This window comes from Bolinopsis microptera, chromosome 7 (assembly GCF_026151205.1).
Source record: "Bolinopsis microptera isolate Bmic1 chromosome 7, MBARI_Bmic_1.0, whole genome shotgun sequence".
In the NCBI taxonomy this organism is placed as follows: Eukaryota; Metazoa; Ctenophora; class Tentaculata; order Lobata; family Bolinopsidae; genus Bolinopsis; species Bolinopsis microptera.
The window spans coordinates 730,968-757,363 of NC_087078.1; the positions used below are offsets into that span (position 1 = coordinate 730,968).

Below are 26,396 nucleotides of genomic sequence, written 5' to 3' on the forward strand. Positions count from 1 at the left end.
TGGGGCTTGAGGTAAGTTGAAAAAATATTCGGAGCTAAGATGCAACTTATAAATCTGATTAATATATAGCGCAAGCAGGCAACAAAAACTTGGATGCCAATAGGAGCGGGGCAGTGGGTTACGCATAATTTGTGTACAAGCTGGCTGATTGCTCATGCATTACTTTTTGAATAGATTCACAGCTTATAATATGCACTTTTCAAGATAAATACTGTTTTTCAACTTGCATGTTTACCTTCCGAAAAATGGGTTGCATTCGAAACTGAAGGATATTGCTATTTAGGGGCCACATCACTTAAATGTGAAGTGTCCCTCATTTTGATATAGAATTTTAGGTATTTCTAACATTCTATATCAACTTTAATGTAGAATGGAAGGGGGGCTGTACCCCAAACATTATATCTTGTGAACTGAAAATTGACGTTTTTTAAAGCAATCCTGGCAATGAAACTTATGGGGTGTAAGTGAGAGGAATTTGTATCATTGATCTCAGCAATTCAAGTTATTGTTCATACAACAGAAAAGAAAATACAACCTAAACCTTGGTTTAATCAAAACTTAATTTTAGCCTGTCTGATAAGAGATAAAAGATAACAACAGATGACTGCTGAAGGTATGTCTTTTACAATTTATCTTTTTCTCGCTGTTTGATTAGGGAAACGATTCTGGCTTGGACTGGAGGGATGGTTTTTTATGCATTTCTTCCTGTATTTAACGTGTGTGAAATCCAAGAACAATTTAAAATTTTCTTGAAGTTACAAAAATTAAAATTCTACCTCTACAAAAAATTGCAACTTTAAATAAATATTTCGTTTACAACATTGGGGAGACCTTCAGGACATGAAAATGTTGTGATTCCTTAGGTTTCAGTTATACAATTTCAAACACAGGGAAATATTTTTCTATGTTCCATAAGAACGTGTCCTTTTCACATTAACCTTTGAACAATTTAAATAGCAACTTAGTTCTGATGCCTTACTTAATGAGATCATTAGCGTTCCCGTTGCAAACACCACTTCGTCCTTTCTATCCACACTGGCATTATATTGCTGGGGTGGACGCTAAGGTACGAACACTACGAGAAGAAACTGATATAAATTGAAGTTAGAGCCATCCATTCGATTCAGCGACAATTTCAACAAATTATACTACTGTTAATTTACTGCCCTTACCAAATGCTACCTCTAAGAGCTGTCTGGGCTCAAAGTATCTAAACCCTTTTCTGCTAAATATTGTAACTGACTTCAAGAATACTGGCTGGGCCATGTTTCTGTCACAGTCAATAATTAATCACCTGCTAGCAGTGATAAATCAGATCTCTGAACAACTTTCACTATCTTACTTCTTTACTAGTGTCCAAGTCTTTTGGTATTTTTAGTTAATCAGCTTGATGAACTACAAATTTATACGATTTATTGTTAGCTAGGTAAAAATAACTAATGATGATAGTTGATACTGTAAACATTTCAGCAGATTATATGCTGCATGATGAGAACATTATCGCCCAAATGGACCAGATTACCAAGGATATCGCCTGTAAATCACCTCTTGTAAGTGAACCTGAACCAGTGGAGAACCTGAAGCCGGAATACGTTCAGAACGAGGGGTTCCTAGCTAAAATAGAGGTTTTTAACTTATTTAATTAATTATCATTTCTCTGTATATTTGGTGTTTGATTTTAATATTCCCAATACAGGTTCCTCGCTAAAATTGAGGTTTTTAACTTATTTAATTAATTACTATTTCTCTGTATATTTGGTGTTTGATTTTAATATTCCCAATACAGGTTCCTCGCTAAAATAGAGGTTGTTAACTTATTTAATTAATTATTATTTCTCTGTATATTTGGTGTTTGATTTTAATATTCCCAATACAGGTTCCTCGCTAAAATTGAGGTCTTTAACTTATTTAATTAATTACTATTTCTCTGTATATTTGGTGTTTGATTTTAATATTCCCAATACAGGTTCCTCGCTAAAATAGAGGTTGTTAACTTATTTAATTAATTATTATTTCTCTGTATATCTGGTGTTTGATTTTCATATTCCCAAGATTAAAATATAACTGAATGAAACATTGTGTCATAAATGAATTTATGCAACCTATTTACATTACGTTAAAGCATATTTACAGTATGTGATCAGGTATTACTTTTTTATTTACCAGTCGACTGTTGTTATATTTAGTGTATCTGTTAGACGGGTACTACAACCCTCACACTTAAGGCCCCCCCCCCCCCCCCCCCCGCCGGCACACTTAACCTCTCAGGGGTTTAGGAAGAGAAGGGGGCTCTATCTCTTAACCTCTATCTCACTCTCAGGGGTGTAGGAAGAGGAGGGGGCTCTATCTCTTAACCTCTATCTCACTCTCAGGGGTGTAGGAAGAGGAGGGGGCTCTATCTCTTAACCTCTATCTCACTCTCAGGGGTGTAGGGAGAGGAGGGGGCTCTATCTCTTAACCTCTATCTCACTCTCAGGGGTGTAGGAAGAGGAGGGGGCTCTATCTCTTAACCTCTATCTCACTCTCAGGGGTGTAGGGAGAGGAGGGGGCTCTATCTCTTAACCTCTATCTCACTCTCAGGGGTGTAGGGAGAGGAGGGGGCTCTATCTATTAACCTCTATCTCACTCTCAGGGGTGTAGGGAGAGGAGGGGGCTCTATCTCTTAACCTCTATCTCACTCTCAGGGGTGTAGGGAGAGGAGGGGGCTCTATCTATTAACCTCTATCTCACTCTCAGGGGTGTAGGGAGAGGAGGGGGCTCTATCTCTTAACCTCTATCTCACTCTCAGGGGTGTAGGGAGAGGAGGGGGCTCTATCTCTTAACCTCTATCTCACTCTCAGGGGTTTAGGAAGAGGGGGGCTCTATCTCTTAACCTCTATCTCACTCTCAGGGGTGTAGGGAGAGGAGGGGGCTCTATCTCTTAACCTCTATCTCACTCTCAGGGGTGTAGGAAGAGGAGGGGGCTCTATCTCTTAACCTCTATCTCACTCTCAGGGGTGTAGGAAGAGGAGGGGTCAGGGGGCTCTATCTATTAACCTCTATCTCACTCTCAGGGGTGTAGGAAGAGGAGGGGGCTCTATCTCTTAACCTCTATCTCACTCTCAGGGGTGTAGGAAGAGGAGGGGGCTCTATCTCTTAACCTCTATCTCACTCTCAGGGGTGTGGGAAGAGGAGGGGGCTCTATCTCTTAACCTCTATCTCACTCTCAGGGGTGTAGGAAGAGGAGGGGGCTCTATCTCTTAACCTCTATCTCACTCTCAGGGGTGTAGGAAGAGGAGGGGGCTCTATCTCTTAACCTCTATCTCAGGGGTGTAGGAAAGGAGGGGGCTCTATCTCTTAACCTCTATCTCACTCTCAGGGGTGTAGGAAGAGGGGGGCTTTATCTCTTAACCTCTATCTCAGGGGTGTAGGAAGAGGGGGGCTTTATCTCTTAACCTCTATCTCAGGGGTGTAGGAAGAGGAGGGGGCTCTATCTCTTAACCTCTATCTCAGGGGTGTAGGAAGAGGGGGGGGCTCTATCTCTTAACCTCTATCTCAGGGGTGTAGGAAGAGGGGGGGCTCTATCTCTTAACCTCTATCTCAGGGGTGTAGGAAGAGGGGGGCTCTATCTCTTAACCTCTATCTCAGGAGTGTAGGAAGAGGAGGGGGCTCTATCTCTTAACCTCTATCTCACTCTCAGGGGTGTAGGAAGAGGAGGGGGCTCTATCTCTTAACCTCTATCTCACTCTCAGGGGTGTAGGAAGAGGAGGGGCTCTATCTCTTAACCTCTATCTCACTCTCAGGGGTGTAGGAAGAGGAGGGGTCAGGGGGCTCTATCTCTTAACCTCTATCTCAGGAGTGTACGGAGAGGAGGGGGCTCTATCTCTTAACCTCTATCTCACTCTCAGGGGTGTAGGAAGAGGAGGGGGCTCTATCTCTTAACCTCTATCTCACTCTCAGGGGTGTAGGAAGAGGAGGGGCTCTATCTCTTAACCTCTATCTCACTCTCAGAGGTGTAGGAAGAGGAGGGGTCAGGGGGCTCTATCTATTAACCTCTATCTCACTCTCAGGGGTGTAGGAAGAGGAGGGGGCTCTATCTCTTAACCTCTATCTCACTCTCAGGGGTGTAGGAAGAGGAGGGGGCTCTATCTCTTAACCTCTATCTCACTCTCAGGGGTGTAGGAAGAGGAGGGGGCTCTATCTCTTAACCTCTATCTCACTCTCAGGGGTGTAGGAAGAGGAGGGGGCTCTATCTCTTAACCTCTATCTCACTCTCAGGGGTGTAGGAAGAGGAGGGGGCTCTATCTCTTAACCTCTATCTCAGGGGTGTAGGAAAGGAGGGGCTCTATCTCTTAACCTCTATCTCACTCTCAGGGGTGTAGGAAGAGGAGGGGGCTCTATCTCTTAACCTCTATCTCACTCTCAGGGGTGTAGGAAGAGGAGGGGCTCTATCTCTTAACCTCTATCTCACTCTCAGAGGTGTAGGAAGAGGAGGGGTCAGGGGGCTCTATCTATTAACCTCTATCTCACTCTCAGGGGTGTAGGAAGAGGAGGGGGCTCTATCTCTTAACCTCTATCTCACTCTCAGGGGTGTAGGAAGAGGAGGGGGCTCTATCTCTTAACCTCTATCTCACTCTCAGGGGTGTAGGAAGAGGAGGGGGCTCTATCTCTTAACCTCTATCTCACTCTCAGGGGTGTAGGAAGAGAAGGGGGCTCTATCTCTTAACCTCTATCTCACTCTCAGGGGTGTAGGAAGAGGAGGGGGCTCTATCTCTTAACCTCTATCTCACTCTCAGGGGTGTAGGAAGAGGAGGGGGCTCTATCTCTTAACCTCTATCTCAGGGGTGTAGGAAAGGAGGGGCTCTATCTCTTAACCTCTATCTCACTCTCAGGGGTGTAGGAAGAGGGGGACTTTATCTCTTAACCTCTATCTCAGGGGTGTAGGAAGAGGGGGGCTTTATCTCTTAACCTCTATCTCAGGGGTGTAGGAAGAGGAGGGGGCTCTATCTCTTAACCTCTATCTCAGGGATGTAGGAAGAGGAGGGGGCTCTATCTCTTAACTTCTATCTCAGGGGTGTAGGAAGAGGGGGGGCTCTATCTCTTAACCTCTATCTCAGGGGTGTAGGAAGAGGGGGGCTCTATCTCTTAACCTCTATCTCAGGAGTGTAGGAAGAGGAGGGCTCTATCTCTTAACCTCTATCTCAGGGGTGTAGGAAGAGGGGGGCTTTATCTCTTAACCTCTATCTCAGGGGTGTAGGAAGAGGGGGGCTTTATCTCTTAACCTCTATCTCAGGGGTGTAGGAAGAGGGGGCTCTATCTCTTACCCTCTATCTCACTCTCAGGGGTGTAGGAAGAGGAGGGGGCTCTATCTCTTAACCTCTATCTCACTCTCAGGGGTGTAGGAAGAGGAGGGGGCTCTATCTCTTAACCTCTATCTCACTCTCAGGGGTGTGGGAAGAGGAGGGGGCTCTATCTCTTAACCTCTATCTCACTCTCAGGGGTGTAGGAAGAGGAGGGGGCTCTATCTCTTAACCTCTATCTCACTCTCAGGGGTGTAGGAAGAGGAGGGGGCTCTATCTCTTAACCTCTATCTCAGGGGTGTAGGAAAGGAGGGGGCTCTATCTCTTAACCTCTATCTCACTCTCAGGGGTGTAGGAAGAGGGGGGCTTTATCTCTTAACCTCTATCTCAGGGGTGTAGGAAGAGGGGGGCTTTATCTCTTAACCTCTATCTCAGGGGTGTAGGAAGAGGAGGGGGCTCTATCTCTTAACCTCTATCTCAGGGGTGTAGGAAGAGGGGGGGGCTTTATCTCTTAACCTCTATCTCAGGGGTGTAGGAAGAGGGGGGCTCTATCTCTTAACCTCTATCTCAGGAGTGTAGGAAGAGGAGGGGGCTCTATCTCTTAACCTCTATCTCACTCTCAGGGGTGTAGGAAGAGGAGGGGGCTCTATCTCTTAACCTCTATCTCACTCTCAGGGGTGTAGGAAGAGGAGGGGCTCTATCTCTTAACCTCTATCTCACTCTCAGGGGTGTAGGAAGAGGAGGGGTCAGGGGGCTCTATCTCTTAACCTCTATCTCAGGAGTGTACGGAGAGGAGGGGGCTCTATCTCTTAACCTCTATCTCACTCTCAGGGGTGTAGGAAGAGGAGGGGGCTCTATCTCTTAACCTCTATCTCACTCTCAGGGGTGTAGGAAGAGGAGGGGCTCTATCTCTTAACCTCTATCTCACTCTCAGAGGTGTAGGAAGAGGAGGGGTCAGGGGGCTCTATCTATTAACCTCTATCTCACTCTCAGGGGTGTAGGAAGAGGAGGGGGCTCTATCTCTTAACCTCTATCTCACTCTCAGGGGTGTAGGAAGAGGAGGGGGCTCTATCTCTTAACCTCTATCTCACTCTCAGGGGTGTAGGAAGAGGAGGGGGCTCTATCTCTTAACCTCTATCTCACTCTCAGGGGTGTAGGAAGAGGAGGGGGCTCTATCTCTTAACCTCTATCTCACTCTCAGGGGTGTAGGAAGAGGAGGGGGCTCTATCTCTTAACCTCTATCTCAGGGGTGTAGGAAAGGAGGGGCTCTATCTCTTAACCTCTATCTCACTCTCAGGGGTGTAGGAAGAGGAGGGGGCTCTATCTCTTAACCTCTATCTCACTCTCAGGGGTGTAGGAAGAGGAGGGGCTCTATCTCTTAACCTCTATCTCACTCTCAGAGGTGTAGGAAGAGGAGGGGTCAGGGGGCTCTATCTATTAACCTCTATCTCACTCTCAGGGGTGTAGGAAGAGGAGGGGGCTCTATCTCTTAACCTCTATCTCACTCTCAGGGGTGTAGGAAGAGGAGGGGGCTCTATCTCTTAACCTCTATCTCACTCTCAGGGGTGTAGGAAGAGGAGGGGGCTCTATCTCTTAACCTCTATCTCACTCTCAGGGGTGTAGGAAGAGAAGGGGGCTCTATCTCTTAACCTCTATCTCACTCTCAGGGGTGTAGGAAGAGGAGGGGGCTCTATCTCTTAACCTCTATCTCACTCTCAGGGGTGTAGGAAGAGGAGGGGGCTCTATCTCTTAACCTCTATCTCAGGGGTGTAGGAAAGGAGGGGCTCTATCTCTTAACCTCTATCTCACTCTCAGGGGTGTAGGAAGAGGGGGACTTTATCTCTTAACCTCTATCTCAGGGGTGTAGGAAGAGGGGGGCTTTATCTCTTAACCTCTATCTCAGGGGTGTAGGAAGAGGAGGGGGCTCTATCTCTTAACCTCTATCTCAGGGATGTAGGAAGAGGAGGGGGCTCTATCTCTTAACTTCTATCTCAGGGGTGTAGGAAGAGGGGGGGCTCTATCTCTTAACCTCTATCTCAGGGGTGTAGGAAGAGGGGGGCTCTATCTCTTAACCTCTATCTCAGGAGTGTAGGAAGAGGAGGGCTCTATCTCTTAACCTCTATCTCAGGGGTGTAGGAAGAGGGGGGCTTTATCTCTTAACCTCTATCTCAGGGGTGTAGGAAGAGGGGGGCTTTATCTCTTAACCTCTATCTCAGGGGTGTAGGAAGAGGGGGCTCTATCTCTTACCCTCTATCTCAGGGGTGTAGGAAGAGGGGGGCTCTATCTCTTAACCTCTATCTCAGGGGTGCAGGTGTAGGAAGAGGGGGGCTCTATCTCTTAACCTCTATCTCAGGGGTGTATGAAGAGGGGGGCTCTTAACCTCTTTCTCAATCTCAGGGGTGTAGGAAGAGGGGGGCTCTATCTCTTAACCTCTTTATCAGGGGTGTAGGAAGAGGGGGGCTCTTAACCTCTATCTCAATCTCAGGGGTGTAGGAAGAGGAGGGGGCTCTATCTCTTAACCTCTATCTCAGGGGTGTAGGAAGAGGGGGGCTTTTAACCTCTATCTCAATCTCAGGGGTGTAGGAAGAGGGGGGGCTCTATCACTTAACCTCTATCTCAGGGGTGTAGGAAGAGGGGGGGCAGGGGGCTCTATCTCTTAACCTCTATCTCAGGGGTGTATCTCAGGGGTGTAGGAAGAGGGGTGGCAGGGGGCTCTATCTCTTAACCTCTATCTCAGGGGTGTAGGAAGAGGGGGGGCTCTATCTCTTAACCTCTATCTCAGGGGTGTAGGAAGAGGGGGCTCTTAACCTCTATCTCAATCTCAGGGGTGTAGGAAGAGGGGGGCTCTATCTCTTAACCTCTATCTCAGGGGTGTAGGAAGAGGGGGGCTCTTGACCTCTATCTCAATCTCAGGGGTGTAGGAAGAGGGGGCTCTATCACTTAACCTCTATCTCAGGGGTTTAGGAAGAGGGGGGTAGGGGGCTTTATCTCTTAACCTCTATCTCAGGGGTGTAATAAGAGGGGGGGGCTCTATCTCTTAACCTCTATCTCAGGGGTGTAGGAAGAGGGGGGCTTTATCTCTTAACCTCTATCTCAGGGGTGTAGGAAGAGGGGGGGCTCTATCTCTTAACCTCTATCTCAGGGGTGTAGGAAGAGGGGGGCTTTATCTCTTAACCTCTATCTCAGGGGTGTAGGAAGAGGAGGGGGGCTCTATCTCTTAACCTCTATCTCAGGGGTGTAGGAAGAGGGGGGGCTCTATCACTTAACCTCTATCTCAGGGGTGTAGGAAGAGGGGGGGGTAGGGGGCTCTATCTCTTAACCTCTATCTCAGGGGTGTAGGAAGAGGAGGGGGGCTCTATCTCTTAACCTCTATCTCAGGGGTGTAGGAAGAGGGGGGGGGCTCTATCACTTAACCTCTATCTCAGGGGTGTAGGAAGAGGGGAGGTAGGGGGCTTTATCTCTTAACCTCTATCTCAGGGGTGTAGGAAGAGGAGGGGGGGCTCTATGCCTCTATCTAACCAATATTCTTCAACCTCCCCTATACACCTATTCAATACATTAACATTACTAATGAAGCTGTATCAGGTTACGTAGTAAGATTTCTCTAGTTCGGGACGTGATGAATATAATTACTAGTAAATAACACAGCTTCTCAAGCTGTGGTACTTAATGTAGCTGTAGTACTAAATGTAGCTTTAGTACTTAATGTAGCTTTAGTACTAAATGTAGCTTTAGTACTTAATGTAGCTTTAGTACTAAATGTTCTGTCAGCGCTAGTTACCCTCACAATCCTCCTCACCATAACAAAACAGCTCCTCACTATTTTAACGGTGAAGTTGGCCAGATTCCAGGATATATTCCGCAATATTTCTCCTCACAATTTTCGCTACTTACTCTAAGATTTAGAAAGTAGATGTTAAAATGGTAATGATATTCACAAAGCGAGGGGATGAGTGTGTACACAACTACACACACAGTTTACGCTATGAATAATATAACTTACCAGTAGCACTACTCAAAATACACTAACGTTACATTAGAATGCACGTTAAATCGTGTATATGCGATAATTATAGTCATAATTATACAACATAATTAACAGTACCTACACGTGGAATGTATGCAATTATTACGGAATGTATGTACATACCAATTAGTCTGCAGAATTTTCATGTACTCATTTTGTGAGTATGTTGACTGACTAACCAACTCAACTGATTTTAAACAGTTTACTATTTTCTATACGTACAATTATTTAAGTATTAATATTTTCAGCACTCCGCCGACTTTAAATTCTCGCTCAGGTTTTATCTTATAACCATATTCTACGCTTTGTCATCCAAACTAATTACCTAATTAACTAATTACATATTCATGATAATATGCATACAATCACTAAGACAGTTCCTTTCCCGGCTAAAAAAGTACTCATGCCCGGCCCCGGTAGATCTCTGGTTTCGATATTTTACATTTCATAGAGTAAATACACGCAGAGTATACAATACTTCATATAATACACTTATACATGGCGTATTGAATATCTACATTGTTAAATTAGCGTACACAATAAAATATCGTTAATTTAACCCTAACCTTGTTTCAGTACCTATCTAAGAGCTACACTAATATCCGGAGAGTACGAGGAGATGGTAACTGTTTTTACCGCGCCTACACTTACACTCTGTTTGATAGCTGCCAGAAAGATCCTGCTCTGAAGGAAAAGTGCGTAAATTAATAATTTAATTAATTAAATTAATCCTTTGTTGGATTTGATATTACGTTTTTGTTCTAGAAGTTTCTGGATTATATTGGATTATCTCAGACTTTCTGGATCAGACAATAATTCCTATCTTGGTAAAAAAAGAGAGTTATATACGGAAAAACATGTGCCTTACTTTTAAGTACCGGGCATAAGTGATAACTTGATAAGTACCATTATGCTTACTACTATAATTCATATCTTGGTACTATCTCACCCAATAACATGTAACTAGGTTCACAATATCAAGTCAGGTGTAATAAATCAGATAATTAGGGCTGTATTAATACTCACAGATCCCTCATTCCCGCTCACAGTTGTACGATTCTAACATGTCTGGATGCTTGCGGAGTAGCACCAGCTGTGCGGATCTAACTTCGTGGGAACCCATAATATCTTAGTATTTGTACATTTTCAGACTTAGTTTGTTCGCGCTCTATACCTTTATTAAGCCTTGTCGATGTTTCCTTAAGGACTTTTCTGAATGTTGTATTGGTTACTTTTACATTTCGTCACATCTCATTGTTGTATTGGTCGGAGAGATATAGATTTACTTAGTTACTAGATAACTAACTCATTGAGTCAGACAAGTCAGCATTCTTACTACATTTTACTGTTCGTTACTTGAGTTATATAAGTACTAGATCTTACTGTTCGTTAATCTTAAAATTCATCACTAATTTCCTTTAATTTACTTAGAGCTAGTAAAATTATAACATTAAGTAAGATAAAGTAACATTATATTATTGTGATCTCTGTTAAGTTACAAGGAATATTAAATTGTAAAATTAGAGTCTGAGCAGCTGACAAGGTGCACCACGTCACCAAGGGAACGGCTGCTTGCGGAGTAGCACCTGGGAGAGTTGTAATTTTTACTATCCTGCCCACTACGTATTAATTGAGTATTAACTATCACACGTTAAATACCGTTATATAATTCTACTTGTTCCCTCCTTATCAACTGACTCTGCTTGTGGAACACAACCCCCCCCCCCCCCCCCCCCCCCCCCAACACAACACAACAATAAATCGCGGACATTTTCATAACCGGACAATTCTTAAACCAGGCCAATTAAATCGAGAAACTTTGCATCTACATAAACATTATTCATAATTCTAAGCATATTTTAGAATTTAATCCTCTGTCAATTTATTACGAAAATTATTTAAATTAGCCGCAATTTATTTGTTCCGGCACGGAGGTTGAAGTTATATACTTAGCTTTTGGCTTACATGATATCACTTGATCCTCATCAAGCCCGATATTGTTTTGTTTATAGTTAGATAAAGCGGCGATAATTAGGTTATTAAAAGTAGTTAGCTACACATTACACAAGTAGTTAATGTATCTTAATGGTATTTATTTTTTACATATTTTGTATTTATTCTGTGCATATTTAGTTATATGTCTAGTTTGTAAGTCTTCATGTGAGACTTCTAAAGTAACATTATAATACATTTCTTGCACATTTGCTTTGGTTTTTGTTAAATCTTGTAATTTAGTCTCTGCTACTGTTGTAAAGTTGTAATAAAGTTATATTGTATAAAGTTGTTTACGTTCTGTTCATTTCTTTACAGTGGAGCTTTCATTAATGAGCTGACTGTGTTTTCTTCACTCTCTTATATTAGATAATTGTCTCAACTTATAGGGTAAATCTCTCGTCATTCATTATATTAAGATAATCATTTTTAATGATGAAAATGACGACTTATTTAATGTTTGTTGACTTATTTATTGTTTGGTCATTTTCACATTAGTTTGTGAAATTCCAAGATGTTGAAAAGTAAGATGAAGATTGTCACTGCAAATGTGAGATAAAATATGTAACAAACTATGCAATATATTCAAGCATAATATTAATAAATAGATTCAGGTATTTGTAACACTATATACAACTCTAATTACCGTAAATAATATACTGATGAATATTGAATATGTGTCAGTATATTTGAAATTTATCTGACAATATTTTGTAACGCATAATTCTTGCATACCTTGCTGCAGGAATAATTGCTTAAAACGCATTAGTATATTCGTTAAAATATGCAAATAGCTCTGATTAACAATATCTACTTCGACAAATCGGTGAATCGGTCGTATTTTTAAATCTCTGCTGTCAGACCTCTCAAATTCTATATTTGTTGTTGAAGACGTGGCGTTTTTAGCTTATCTTTCCAATTATTTTCATTTAAATGATATTATACAGGGTGGGCCAGAGAAAACTGATAATTATGAATTGCATTTCCACATTTTACCATTTTCCACATTTTACGTCCAATTTTCACATTCTCTGACTTATTTTGTACACAAAGTGTTTGTTATTCACTTTTCAATAATATGATGATTGATTGTTCAATTTTTCACAGTGGAATCATATAAAATTTGACATCCAAAATCGTTGGATAAATACTTTGTGCAATGTGCATACATTCTTTGTATGTTTATAATACAATAATACCTGTTGGAAAATATTATAATTCTTGTGTAATTAATTAGTTGGCTTAATACATAACGTCTCAGCTTTTCAGTTCTGAAACTTTTCCAACATATCACTTAATTTCAGGGTATACAAAAAGCTGGACACCACATTAGCATGGTTGGTAAAGTTAGGGATGCCAAGTTTTACTACTGAGGACTTTCACGATACTGTGAGTACATTTAGTAGTGTAATTTAATTAATTAATTAATTAGTGTAATTTAATGGACCACTTCCATAATCTTTTAATGTTGCATTAAAATATTTCTCGGAGGAAACATTTAAAGTTGTTCCTTAGATATCACCGAAACATTAGACAATTAACTTTAAGTTGTATTCAGTTTATTTGTTATTGTACTAAACATTTCAAAACTATTAACGTATGGCACTAAGTATGCATTATGTAACTCCGAGATTCACTAATTTTACCCGTTTATTTGCAGTTTATATAGCAGCTACAATCAAGGAATTCAAGGGCCTGTGATTCTAGGTATCATACCTAATGTATCGACAAATTGTGACCGTTTCTTTAAACGGGCACTAAACAGACTAACATGAAATATTGCCAATTCGTTGGAACATTCCGTTAATTCTGCAATACCTTTAAAAGGAATGTTGCAACTCCAACTTACATATTTTCCATATCATCTCACATTTTTAATTCCTAGAAAGAAACTGACTTCAAACATGGAGTTCACTTTCTACTGAAATTATTTTGCAACAACACTGTCTAAATATGTTTCTATAGAAAGCGTATAATTGTACAGTTGAAATGGCGACCACAGCTGTAACCAGGCATCACCGCCCATATTATTTGCAAAAATATGACGGTCTTAATTTTGCTGCTTAGGTAATTTGACAACTGCCGGGCCTCGTCACAAGAAGTCTACTAGACGACTTAATTGGAAGCAGCGGAGCAATTTTTTGTGATGAGTAAAGCGCAAATTTGACGCGCGTTTTAGTACGATTTCAATTCCGCGCGCGTTGCTTGCGATCGATCGAGTGACAATGACCACAACCGTAATGTGGACAAGAGGCGTCGATGGTCGACCTGAACTATCGTGAATAGGAGTAATCTACATTATTTAACTAACACTGATATATCTCACTAGGTAGGATGTTATCTCAGATAGTAGAGCTGAGTCTCTACTCTCTCCTAATGGTTCTACAGGTCCCTACCTGCCATCATTTCATCTACCTTAAAAACTTCACTCTTCTCGTTTCCATGTTGCAGCCTACGTTCTCTGTTTGGTACCTCACCAAGTTTCACATCGTCCGCTCCAAGCCGAAGCTTTATGAGGACTTCAGGGTAAAGCGCCCGCCATTGTCTGCCATTATTTTAACCCTTGTCGCTAACTCACTGCCTGAAGGCAAAGTGCCCCACGAGTTTCTAGTTTCAGGAGTTTTAGCGGTCATGTTTGTTGGAGTGAGTAAAGAATGTAACCGACACTTGGAGCACTCATTGCACGTGCTAGCGACCAACATAGCCCTCATCTTGTTGATAGGACCCAGTTGTGGTTTGCTTGTTTTTCTCTTTTTGCTCATGTGCCTGATAACTATCGTACTATTTGAAGTGAGGCGCTGTTTTAGTGTTAGCGAGTACGTGCTCGCTACTACCTACTTATCCTACGCGGTTTACAAGGCCATATTTGATAGCTCCTCGCTTTTTGTGCTCCTCTGTCTCGTTTCCATTGCAGTTTATCTTGTTCTGCCCCCTCAGCTGGACAGAGACACTATCTTGATCCTGATAGCTCTCTTTGCTTGGATTGCTGTGATTTTCTCCAAGAACATGGCGAGCCACTTCCTAAGAATAGAGCACATCCTCCATGATACCCTAGCTAATTTGAACAATCACAGGTATCTAGTTGCTAATTGGACAGTTTGTTCTGGGCTAGCTCTGCTGTTCACCCTATTCCCCTTCCCTGGCCTGAACCTGCATGTACAACGCAAAGTATACCACGTGTTTGTGTGCATCGTGTTTGTGAGTGGTATTACAACCTGTCCTCAGCTGCTCTCCACCGCTTGTGCTGCTCTGACATTTGTCATGTTTTTCTGTGAAGTAGCGTACTGTAGAGGTGTTACTTTCCTCAGAGTGCAACTTCTAAAGTTCAAAGGGTCCCAGGATGTGGAGCCCCTGGTTTTAACTCCTTTTTACTTACTTATCGGACTCTCGATACCTGTTTGGACTCGTTTTGGGACATTTTCTGTCGAAATGCTGACAACCCGGGCTTCTACCACATTCCTACAATCTGTTTTACCGTACACCGGAGTCATGACCATTGGGGTTGGAGACGCGTGTGCAGCTCTGATAGGCACTGCATTTGGGCGTGTCAAGTTGCCCGGCACTCACAAAACAGTGGAGGGTCTACTGGGGAACATAGCCGGACAGGCTCTATTCATGGTGCTGATAGGACCTTATCTTAAGTGGGGTGCTAGGGGGGCTAACGACGCGCTCATCCTCGGGAGTGTCATGATATTGTCTAGTTTATTGGAGGTTTACACTCAGGATATTGATAATCTCATTATTCCGATATACGCTGTGTTGTGTCTCGCTGTTCTGTGAGAGTTCTGTGAGAGTGAGGAGCTTGTCAATGTAACTTTAAATTTCGTGTTTTCTTCTTTTTTTCTTTATCTTATTATTAAATGGGGTTAAAGATAAGTTAATGTGTGTTTTGTGTGGAAAATTCAAGTTTAAATGATATTGCATTCTGTCTAGGGTCATTAGGATATTTACCATAGTAACAGTGTAGTTACCATTTGGATAGTATATCAGATAGCTTATGATATTTTAGTTTGAAACAAATTCGCGGTTGTTAATAGCTGCTTTTTTGAAAATAGGGATTCATTAACTTAATTAAAGTCCCAAAAGATCCATTTCTGTAGTTAAGATATGACTTATTATTATTGATACAGGGTGGGCCAAAAGTCAGTACCCATACGTTGGCCTTTATAGCTCATTCACTGAGTACCCAATTGAAATAATTCTTTCTGGTATAACTTAGTACCACCACTGGTTCGGGGAATTTGTCAACTCGAAAAATATTCGTGTTCATTTTTTTCCAATGAAGATTCATTTTCGCATTTATTTGATAATTTGGATAGTAGGATCGAGCTAAAATTTATTGAATTGTGTTTGGCCATTCGAATTACGTTTGTCGTGAAAAAATTAGAGTTATAGCTTCTCAGATGACCGAGATACGAAGCATAACGAGTTTATTCATTACGTGTGATCAGGTGATTGGCTTACCTAATCACGTGATAAGGTGACCCCGGTAACTACCCCGTTGAACATTATGGGAATGTCACGGTGTCACATAATCACCCAATCAATTTTGCTAACGAGATACACAAATCGCTTGATAACTTTGTCATTTCTAATCTGTTTCACATCATTTTTTCAGATCAGATGCAAAATGTAATAATCTACCGTCTCAGAAAAAATTAGGCGTCCAACATGTTCACAGAGAACAATATAGGTGTTTTAATATTGAATGGGCGTGGTCTAAAATATTCGAATTTTCAAATTTTGGCGACGGAATCCTCAAACAAGTAGGTACACTATGCCATCTGCAAAGCAACAACTCTCAAATATAAAAGACGGCGGAGGTATAAGACCCAACGTATGCGTACTGACTTTTGGCCCACCCTGTATATTTATGTTAATGATAATTTAACAATATGAGTTTAGGAAAATCCTACAGAATGTCTCGAGGTTGAATCCATATTGGAACGACCCTGTCCCTCAAGCATCCAGGCTAATTATCCAGGCTAATTTAATGATACTTTTGATCTTTTTTGGATTCTAAACATCCGACATTATCGAACTTAAATGTGATGATTGTTTTGAAAATGCTTGAATCTATTAAAAGGAATTCACGTATTACGTCAGCAATATCTCATACTGGGTAGCAATCAGCGTAGGTGGGCGGGGTTTCAAAGTAATCAGCGTAGTTACCATAGTAACAGTGTAGTTACCATAGTAACAGTGGGCGGGGTTTCAAAGTTCTGACGCTAAAATTTTTCCACAATAAAAATTTGTAAACTTGCTGACGAGTATTGCTGTCGTAATATGTGAACGGCCCTTTTTCAATTTTGCCCAATTTTTGAATGTCTTTCTGTAATAAATCCACTTTAAATATAATATTAATATTGTTATTATTGTTGTCATTCTGACATAATAATCCGACAGCTGTTTTTATTATTTGTTTTCAACAGAACACACGATTTTGATTTTTGTCTGGAAAATTTACTAATACGAATTGTGACAAGTCTCGCAAGCTCAAATTTAGTAGGGTAAGGCACGTAATTTTGTCAGGGTACCTAATTTTGTCATTTTGCTCTGAAAAACTGCCTCGGCTCGGAATTTCAGCTTGAAAGAAAAGGTTTGTGTATAAAAAGAAAGCTTAGACTTTGCTGAAACTGCTCCTACAAAGTTTAAGTTTCTAGCTCTTTTGCATCTGTGTCAAAAATGAAGGCGAAACTGTTAACCCGAAAAATAAATAAGATCCTTAAAGTTTTCTTAAGGAATTTTCAAAATTTTGATTTATTGCTATTTCAAAAGTAATTGAGCTAGCTTCATGCCATTGCATATTTCAAATATCTTCTACAGCAGAAGTATACGTACAAATTTTCAAGTCTCTAGCGCAATTATTGTTCAAGTTACAGAGGGTGACAAAATTAGGTTCGATTTTGCCAAAAGTACCTAATTTTGTCAAAAAAATCGACCTTTCTCAAATTTCTTGTAAATCACAGATTGTGTTGAAAATGGCCTTATACAACTATTCTGAAGTTTTTTTGCCCATAGGATATGTATAAGGCACTTATAATAGCATTTAAACACTTATAATAGCATATTTTCGCCGAGAAATATACTGTAATTCTGGGTTTTAAAGAGCTATTGGTAAATATAGTTTCGTGAATCAGTAACCAATATTGATTCATGCTTCATAGAAAGTTTTCAAGATGCCAGTGGTTTCAGGGGCATTTGGGGGCTATTTTCTAAGATTAGATACCCAAAAATTGTCATCTTTTCATCAAGCTACAAAACTATGAAAACATCATATCTTTGGGATTTTTGAGGTCAACGTTGGTAAAAAAGCGCTCGAATGATGCATCCAGGTAGTCTAAAATACCGAGAAACGGTTAATTTTTGCACAATCTTCAGGTGACAAAATTAGGTTCGGGGTGACAAAATTAAGTAAAGTCACCTAATTTTGTCATTTTTTCAAAATAATTTTTTTGAACATCTTCAACCCCAGCAATTTCGATCATTTTTGTGTTAGAACTTGCCTAGACTGTCTACTATAACATGGTGGAGGTTTCATCTAAATCGGAATTTCAGACGAGGTTAAAACCCATGGTTTATATCAGGCAGTCGGAAAATTGCCAAAAAATGACAAAATTATGTGCTTTACCCTATAACAATAAATGATATTTATTAAAATTGGAAAGATAGGCTCTAAATCACAGCTTAACGAATAACTATGATGAGTAATTTTGTTCTTCATTAACGCCAAACAATATTTCAGTTTGTTGAGACGCTGAAAAACCACTGTGATAGTGGAACCTACGAGTCTTTGATGGAGGTAAGCTAATTACAATTCATCAGAAATTGTTTTTTCAAATACCTTATTTAAATACATGTACCTTGTTATTTAACTAAATGCCTTAAATAACTTATCGGCCCAAATTTCAACTACTTGTATTTAACACCAATAGTTTAACCGTTGATTCGCGCATCTTTAAGATTACAATTTACAAAGTAAAAGATATTATTGCAAGAACTGTTTACTGAGCACTAATAATACATAATTATACATAATTATACATAATAATACATAATTATACATAATTATACTAATAATACATAATTACAAATGTTGATACATTTAACATCTCATTTTAACGATAGTTCTACTGTCTAACATCCTCACCAGCAAACTCTGCTCCGTTACAATCTCCTCTTCTGTTCCCGGTAACTTCTCAAACGTTAGTCTGCTCAGCCATATTGCAATGAACACTTTCATTTCCAAGATTGCAAAGTTTTTACCAAGACATCTCCTGGGACCCACGATAAAGGGAACAAAAGTGAACGGAACGATATCCTTGCTGTTTTCCAGGAATCTATTCGGATTGAAGATGTCAGGGTTGCTCCAGTATTGAGGGTGGTGATGAAGAACCTGCTGACTAACCGAGAAGGAGACTCCAGCTGGGATCATGTAGTCCAGTACCTTCATGTCTTGTTGAAGAATCCTCATTCCGACAGTAACAGGAGGATGTCTCCTCAACGTCTCATTCAGAACAGCATCTAGGTATACCATATCCTTGAGAGCAGCCACTACGTCCTCATCTGGACTACTACTGGTGATACCTCTCCCAGCCCATATCTCATCCACCTCCCTTATCAGTGTATCCAGGTACTCTGTGTTCCTTATCAGCTCCGCTATTACAAAACACAGGGTTGTTGCCGTGGTAACGTTACCAGCCTCATATATTGACATGAACTCGTCCAGGCATCTCTCCATGTTCAACTGTCCGTTCTCTTCATTCGCCATTATCACGAAATCAAGCGCATCATTTCCTTTCCCATTAAACTTGCCACTGTTAATACGCTCCATGACCAGCTTCTTTCCCAGTTCCCTCACGTATTTCAGCTGCTTCTCCGCAGCTGGTATCGCAGGACTGTCCATTCCTAACATTGCCGCAAGTTTTGTTCTTCTTAGAGGAGACTCCTTCATCTGGCTGACCCAGAAGTCAGCTATAGTGGTGGCACCCTCACTTAGATCCTGCAGGGTCTCATCTTCAATGACGCTGAAACCAGCGGAGCTTATAGCGTGGATGGTGTAGGGAGCTATTACTTTAGTGAATTCAACAAAACCGTCCTTCAGTTGGGTGGCCTCCAGATCCTCCACTACCTGCTCCCCAATCAGGTAGAATTTAGAGATGTGGTTCTGCAGTCTGGATATCTTGAACCCTGGGTCCATAATCCTCTTCTTTCTTTCCCAGTTGGATCCCCCTGCATCTGAGAGGATGCTGTGTTCCCCGATAAAGTTCGTCTTTCCAATGCTACCCAATCCGAGGAATCCTAGACTCATGGATTTCTTGAAGAGCTTGAGATTAGTATAGTACTCTTTAACAGCTGGTAAATCAGCTGTAACAACTGTGGGGTTTGTTACTCTCCACAAGATGAACACGTTCCCATATTCCAGTGTTAGTTCATGGAATAAACTTCCTAAGTTACCCCTTCTTCTTACTCCCGACTTTAGGAGAGCCGCATTTCCGAACAGGAAACTAGTTCTCGCCGGCCCTGGAATGTGGGAACACTTGCTGAAATGAGATTAGATCAATACTAAATATATCAGTAGTTCGAGGCAATTCAACGATAATACTAATTATAATACTAATAATTACGAAATCTTCCGAACATAATGCCACATTTACATTCCCCATATAAATTAACACTTCTCTGTGAACTTGATGACCTATTAAAATGTTTTGCTGTGTGTGTAATGTGAATCATTGAGCTAACTTATTAGATATTATGTAAATATATGTTAATATGTAAATATATTTTAATATGTAAGTGTATGATAATTGTTATTACGTGTAATGGGGGGAGCCAATAAAATGGAGACTTTTTCTATGGATAAAATGGAAAAACCTTTGTTCTCCATTTTATGCCATTAATTTTGGTAATCGAATTACGTATGTGGCACCTTATTTGGGCACTCTAACATGTTTATTTACGCGAACCAGGCTACTCAAAGCTCATACCAAGCTACTAGAGGCTCATACCAGGCTACTAGATTCGACAATTTTGCAATTCAAATTCCACTAAATTTCACTCTGATAGTGATAAAATTAAGAAATCGATCAGATATCTGGCTATAGTTAGTAGTTTAGAAGGTGCTTGGCCGGATATCAATCAGAAATTTCATTAATTTCAGGAAAAATTCTCGAGGGCTAGGCTCTGAAAAATATTTTCGGCTCATAATGATCAGGTAACATAAACACTGGAGAAAAGTAGGTTCCAGGAAAAATTCCAAAATTGGCTTTTTAATGTTCGAAATAATATCAAAATTCTAGAAGAATATTGGATTTAACTTATTTCGTACTTTGCTTTAAGGTCGAAATTTTGTAAAAAATTGGGTTTTTAAATTTTTAAATTTTTAAATGTCATGGCCCCCCCCCCCCCCTGTGTAAACTGTAATGTAACTATTTGCTGCTACTTACTGATGTTGATATGCAATCCACAAGATCCAGTAAATAAGATAAGCACAGCACGTCCCCGCTATAATAGGGACCAACATATTTTGTCTGAACAACGATAAAATGAATGTTCCAAGAATTGAAATTCGATACGATGCGGAATATTGGAATTGTGCATATAATATGAGTGATAATAAGATTTACAATTTTCATCGAATTTCTTCAAAACGTGTACTTACAGCACAGCGTGACCTTTGAGGTCGCGTTACGAATTATGAGTGAGTTTTCCACAACTTTGGGCCTGTTATACACACAATTTATTAAATTCTGTCGTTATAATTCCACTCACGTGATATATAATCAATTTCACTGCATCTCAGTTACACTGCCATCAATTCGCCAGCAAAAACGGCATGACGCTATGCGACTGATAACAGTCGTTAAATTTTAAAAATTTTGGAATAGCTAGCTAGTCAAGGATCTGACGACATTCCCGTCTATATAACTTCCGCCCCGGGGTTTGAGACTTGGAATACCTCAAGGGACCCATTAGAAACAAATTAGGCTTGGGTAGAAATTTTGGCTATGGGGCAGTTTTGCGCAATCGACCACGCCCTTTTTTGGCGCTTTTGCAACTTTAGAATCAAAATAACTCCGCTTCTAATTGGAATTAGAAGCTCAGCTTGGCTTTAAAGTTGTTCAGAATCATCACATTTAGGGGGGTAGAGCATAATTTTAAAGTCAACAGACATCGGGTTGTTGAGTTATGTGACCACACCCTTATTTACCCTCACGAGTCATGATGTTCACACTAAATACGAGATATCTCGGCTTCTGATTAAGCTACGTGCTCATCCTGGGCATTAAAATGTTCAGAATCATCACATTGAGTAGGGAAGACCACAATTTCAAAGTCCTCAGATGTCAGGTTGTTGAGTTATTAGGCCCCAACCTGTTTTTACGCTCTCGCGGGTAGCGATTGCAGCGCTTAAAATCAAAATAACTCAGCTTCCAATTGAAGTTAGGAGCAAAACTCGGGCAGCAAAATGTTCACAATCATCACATTCAGTGGGGTAGAACGTAGTTTCAAAGTCCTCAGACGTCAGGTTGTTGAATTATTAGGCCCCACCCAAATGTTTATGCTCTCGCGAGTCCCGATTCGACGCTTAAAATCAAAATAACTCTGCTTCTGATAAGAGTTAGGAACTAAACTTGGGCATGAAAATGTTCAAAATCATCACATTAAGTGGGATAGAACATAGTTTCAAAGTCCTTAGACGTCAGGTTGTTTAGTTATTAGGCCCACACCATAATATTTACGCTCTCGCGAGTGGCGAGTCGACACTTAAAATCAAGATAACTCGGTTCCTGATTAGAGTTAGGAACAAAACTTGGGCATAGAAATGTCCAGAATTGTGAACATTTTTATGCCCAAGTTTAGTTCCTAACTCTAATCAGAAGCCGAGTTATTTTGATTTTAAGTGTCGACTCGCGACTTGCGAATGAGTAAATATTATGGTGTGGGCCTAATAACTCAACAACCTGACGTCTGAAGACTTTGAAACTACGTTCTATCCCACTCAATGTGATGATTCTGAACATTTTTATGCCCAAGTTTAGCTCCTAACTTTAATCAGAAGCCGAGTTATTTTGATTCTAAGTGTCGACTCGCGACTCGTGAGAGAATAAAAATAGGGTTCCGCCTAATAACTCAACAACCTGACGCCTGAGAACTTTGAAACCACGTTCTACCCCACTTAATATGATAATTCTGAACATTTACATGCCCAATTTTGTTCCTAACTCTAATCAGAAGCCGAGTTATTTTGATTTTAAGTGTCGACTCGCGACTCGCGAGAGTGTAAATATTATGGTGTGGGCCTAATAACTCAACAATCTGACGTCTGAGAACTTTGAAACTACGTTCTACCCCACTCAATGTGATGATTTTGAACATTTTGCTGCCCAAGTTTTGCTCCTAACTTCAATTGGAAGCTGAGTTATTTTGATTTTAAGCGCTGCAATCGCTACCCGCGAGAGCGTAAAAACAGGTTGGGGCCTAATAACTCAACAACCTGACATCTGAGGACTTTGAAATTGTGGTCTACCCTACTCAATGTGATGATTCTGAACATTTTAATGCCCAGGATGAGCACGTAGCTCAATCAGAAGCCGAGATATCTCGTATTTAGTGTGAAAATCATGACTCGCGAGGGTAAATAAGGGTGTGGTCACATAACTCAACAACCCGATGTCTGTTGACTTTAAAATTATGCTCTACCCCCCTAAATGTGATGATTCTGAACAACTTTAAAGCCAAGCTGAGCTTCTAATTCCAATTAGAAGCGGAGTTATTTTGATTCTAAAGTTGCAAAAGCGCCAAAAAAGGGCGTGGTCAATTGTGCAAAACTGCCCAATAGCCAAAATTTCTACCCAAGCCAAATTTGTTTTTTATGGGTTCCTTGAGGTATTCCAAGTCTCAAACCCCGGGGCGGAAGTTATATAGACGGGAATGTCGTCAGATCCATGACTAAGCTAGCCGTAGCTATGCGCCTGTTTCCACTCTAACAACTCTAAAAGCGCATTAATATGATAATTTCAACTAAAGGCAACTTTATATGTGCTCAGCTATGTTTGTTCGACAAGCTCCATTATATACATTTTAATCGTTTTAATGGGATTTTATCTTGTGTGAGTTTTGAGTTTGAATTGATAACACTTATTATATATATTATTTTTTGAGTAAACATTGGCTGGTACTTCGGGCCGGTCCCCAACAAAAAAATAATGGTTTTGGATGTTATCGTGATCACGTGATCCAACCAGTCCACAGATTGTACGCTGGAAATATGATTGTTTGTTAAAGTACTGTCCCCTGTGGTAATGCCACCTTATGTCTTCTACCTCGTTAATAAAGCTGGCATTTTGTTATTTATAGAGCTCACTAACTGTTGAGTCGAGAGTTGGTGAGCTCCAGAAAGTAAAAACGAGCCCATTTTTATAATAATTTGGGAAAATTTTATTTTGAATATAAACTCTTGAACATGAAATATATAATACCATTCAAAATATGTGCGACAAATTCATTCACTCACTAAAAATTGGTAATTTAACGGCCGATAAGGTTATTTGATATACATATATTAAATGAAACACATTTGACATAATGATTTTAGATATTTTAACTAAAACCCTCACTTTGCAACTTGTTCATCTTAAAATCCGCGTTTTGATTATAACAAATATCAATAAACACGTGTGTACGTTTTCAGACGTTTAACAACGAAGGAATGTCTAACTACTTAGTGGTGTACGTGCGTCTGCTTACTTCCGGACAACTTCAACAGGACTCAGACGAGTACCTTCCCTTCGTTGAGGGACTTTACAAAGATATGAAGGAGTTCTGTGACAAAGTACGTGCTCTTACTGTTACAAATTGTTTACTGTAACAAATTACATGGGGGGGGGGTACCAATGGCATAAATGGCATTATGGAGAATTGGCCAAACAAAATTTCCATTTATGCCATGAAATTTCTATGCCATTTGATGAATTTTATGCCATTTGTCTCCATTCTATGCCATTGGTACCCCCCATTACATGTCATCTTAGTGTTCCAATCATAAAGTCATCACGTCTCTCGGTCAGTGACGTCTAATTTATCAGGTGAATAATTAAGTGATCGGAAAATTTACCAAAGCAAACAAGCGAAGAGATAGGTCAAATTATTATTTAATACATCTACATAATAACACACTAACATGCCGATCAGCTGATTGGGGTGGTGTGTACGCCGCGCAGTTCTCAGTATATAACCAGAAGACCTATCACCAAACTATGATGGTAACCAATACCATGGTAACCATGGTAACCATAGTGTTGCTTAACACAAAATTGTACTGTGCCTAGTCCTTGGAAACTACAAATTAATTGCTGGTAGCAATATTTGCTGTAATAGATGGGCGCCCCCCCCCCCCCCCCACTAATTTACCCCGCACCAGGAAGTAATGTCCCCCCCCCCCCCTAATATACCCCGCACCAGGAAGTAATGCCCCTCCCCCCCCTAATATACCCCGTACCAGGAAGTAATGCCCCCCCCCCTAATATACCCCGCACCAGGAAGTAATGCCCCCCCCCCCCCCCCCTAATATACCCCGCACCAGGAAGTAATGCCCCCCCCCCCCCCCCCCCACCCACTAATATACCCCGCACCAGGAAGTAATGCCCCTCCCCACTAATTTACCCCGCACCAGGAAGTAATGCCCCCCCCCCCCCCACTAATATACCCCGCACCAGGAAGTAATGCCCCCCCCCCCCCCCCCCACCCACTAATATACCCCGCACCAGGAAGTAATGTCCCCCCCCCCCTCTAATAAACCCCGTACCAGGAAGTAATGCCAGTCGACAGAGAAGCGGATCACCTACAGATAAAAGCCCTGACTGACTGCCTGAGTTTTCCTCTGAAGCTGGTGTATGTGGACAGGTCAGAGGGAAGCCCTTCAGAGCTGATTATCCCTGACGGCTCTAACCCTACTGTCTTTCTACTCTATAGACCTGGTTTGTGCCTTCTTTTTATCACTCATTTGTTCAGTTGTGCTGTAAAACCATATCAGTGAGAATTTTACTGTTAAAACCACCTCATAACGTCTTGTGCAGGTCACTATGATATACTCTACGGTTGATCTCCAGAGCTTGTTGGCATTCGTGAAGTTCATCACAGATCAGAGATCTGCACCACGTGATGCCCATATAAGGAGTTTTCTGTGACAATTGTCAGTAGCGGATGAAGAGAGGTTCTCCTGAACATTGACACGGTTATTATTTGAGGTGTAGAGGCAGGTTTTTATGTGCATATAATTGTATTAATATTGCAGCTCTTTACATATCTCGGTTTCACTAGATTTGTTCCACCTTTACACTTACAGCTTGTTAACTTCTTTTGGATTGGTTACGGGAATAAGTATCGTATTTATCTGTTGTTATCTTTAGTAATCTGTATTCCATCAGTTCTCGGACCCTAGGTGTAAATTCTTCTGATTGTTTGATTTATTGAGGGAATATTAAACCAACGGGTTGGTAATGGGAAATACGAACGGGTTTTATCATTCCAGATTAATGATCCTTGTAATAAGTAATTATCTACGATAAGAATTAACCGCTTGATTTGCGATTTGAAACCGAAATGTTGTGCTTATTTGTATGATATATTATTGATGTTGGTACCTTACTTTGTACTACTTTGCAACGTACAATAATATTAATTTCTCTCAACAGTGGTAAAATTTGATAGTAAACCAGGAAAATTATTTATCTGATTTTATTCGAACCCTGCATTCATTTTTTAATTCAAATGAAGAATACTCGATTCTACACAATTAACGAAGAAATGAATAGGAATGTGATCAAATTAAAGGTCCTGCTCAGCCATTAGCGGGACAAAATAAATTGAGATACATTGGGGTAAAATTTTCGAGCTTCTATCCGTGATATGAGAGAAGCAAGCAATAAATTAACTTAAGCTAGTTTGTAGTTAATGACTTGATTAACGATGTCAACCCTTCCAGATCGTTGCTCTGCAAATTAATGATATATACTCAATGATGGGAGTATAGTGTATTGGCTATGCCCCGCTTACTAGTTTAGCTCTTTCTAGTCCCCTGCTACACGGCATGT

At 40.8% G+C, this 26,396-nt stretch overlaps 4 protein-coding genes across 7 annotated transcripts in view; 3 read left to right on the forward strand and 1 right to left on the reverse strand.

Annotated features, from left to right (window-relative positions):
* Positions 1-26,396, forward strand: part of LOC134818808 (ribonucleoside-diphosphate reductase large subunit-like) — a 124,851-nt gene that overhangs the window by 36,876 nt on the left and 61,579 nt on the right. The window lies entirely within an intron of this gene.
* Positions 524-25,900, forward strand: LOC134818812 (ubiquitin thioesterase OTUB1-like). 4 transcript variants are annotated; one of them, XM_063828469.1, is made up of 9 exons: positions 524-613; positions 1,471-1,606; positions 1,787-1,805; positions 9,883-10,001; positions 12,603-12,687; positions 18,044-18,100; positions 23,996-24,136; positions 25,112-25,280; positions 25,380-25,900. In XM_063828469.1, the coding sequence occupies exons 1-9, from the start codon at positions 601-603 to the stop codon at positions 25,403-25,405; spliced, it is 765 nt and encodes a 254-aa protein (XP_063684539.1). In that variant the 5' UTR covers positions 524-600; the 3' UTR covers positions 25,406-25,900. The 4 variants fall into 4 exon arrangements, with proteins under 4 accessions (XP_063684539.1, XP_063684538.1, XP_063684541.1 ...); XM_063828471.1 differs by having other exon boundaries at positions 560-613; positions 1,474-1,606; XM_063828468.1 differs by lacking the exon at positions 1,787-1,805 and having other exon boundaries at positions 1,471-1,625.
* On the forward strand, positions 13,632-15,394 carry LOC134818811 (dolichol kinase-like). The gene is made up of 2 exons (XM_063828467.1): positions 13,632-15,225; positions 15,261-15,394. Exon 1 carries the CDS (start codon positions 13,633-13,635, stop codon positions 15,076-15,078), a length of 1,446 nt encoding a protein of 481 aa, XP_063684537.1. The 5' UTR covers position 13,632; the 3' UTR covers positions 15,079-15,225; positions 15,261-15,394.
* LOC134818810 (cholesterol 24-hydroxylase-like) lies at positions 18,259-20,865 on the reverse strand. Its single transcript, XM_063828466.1, has 3 exons — positions 20,748-20,865; positions 18,343-19,841; positions 18,259-18,312 (listed from the first exon to the last, which is right to left on the reverse strand). The coding sequence occupies exons 1-2, from the start codon at positions 20,822-20,824 to the stop codon at positions 18,404-18,406; spliced, it is 1,515 nt and encodes a 504-aa protein (XP_063684536.1). The 5' UTR covers positions 20,825-20,865; the 3' UTR covers positions 18,259-18,312; positions 18,343-18,403.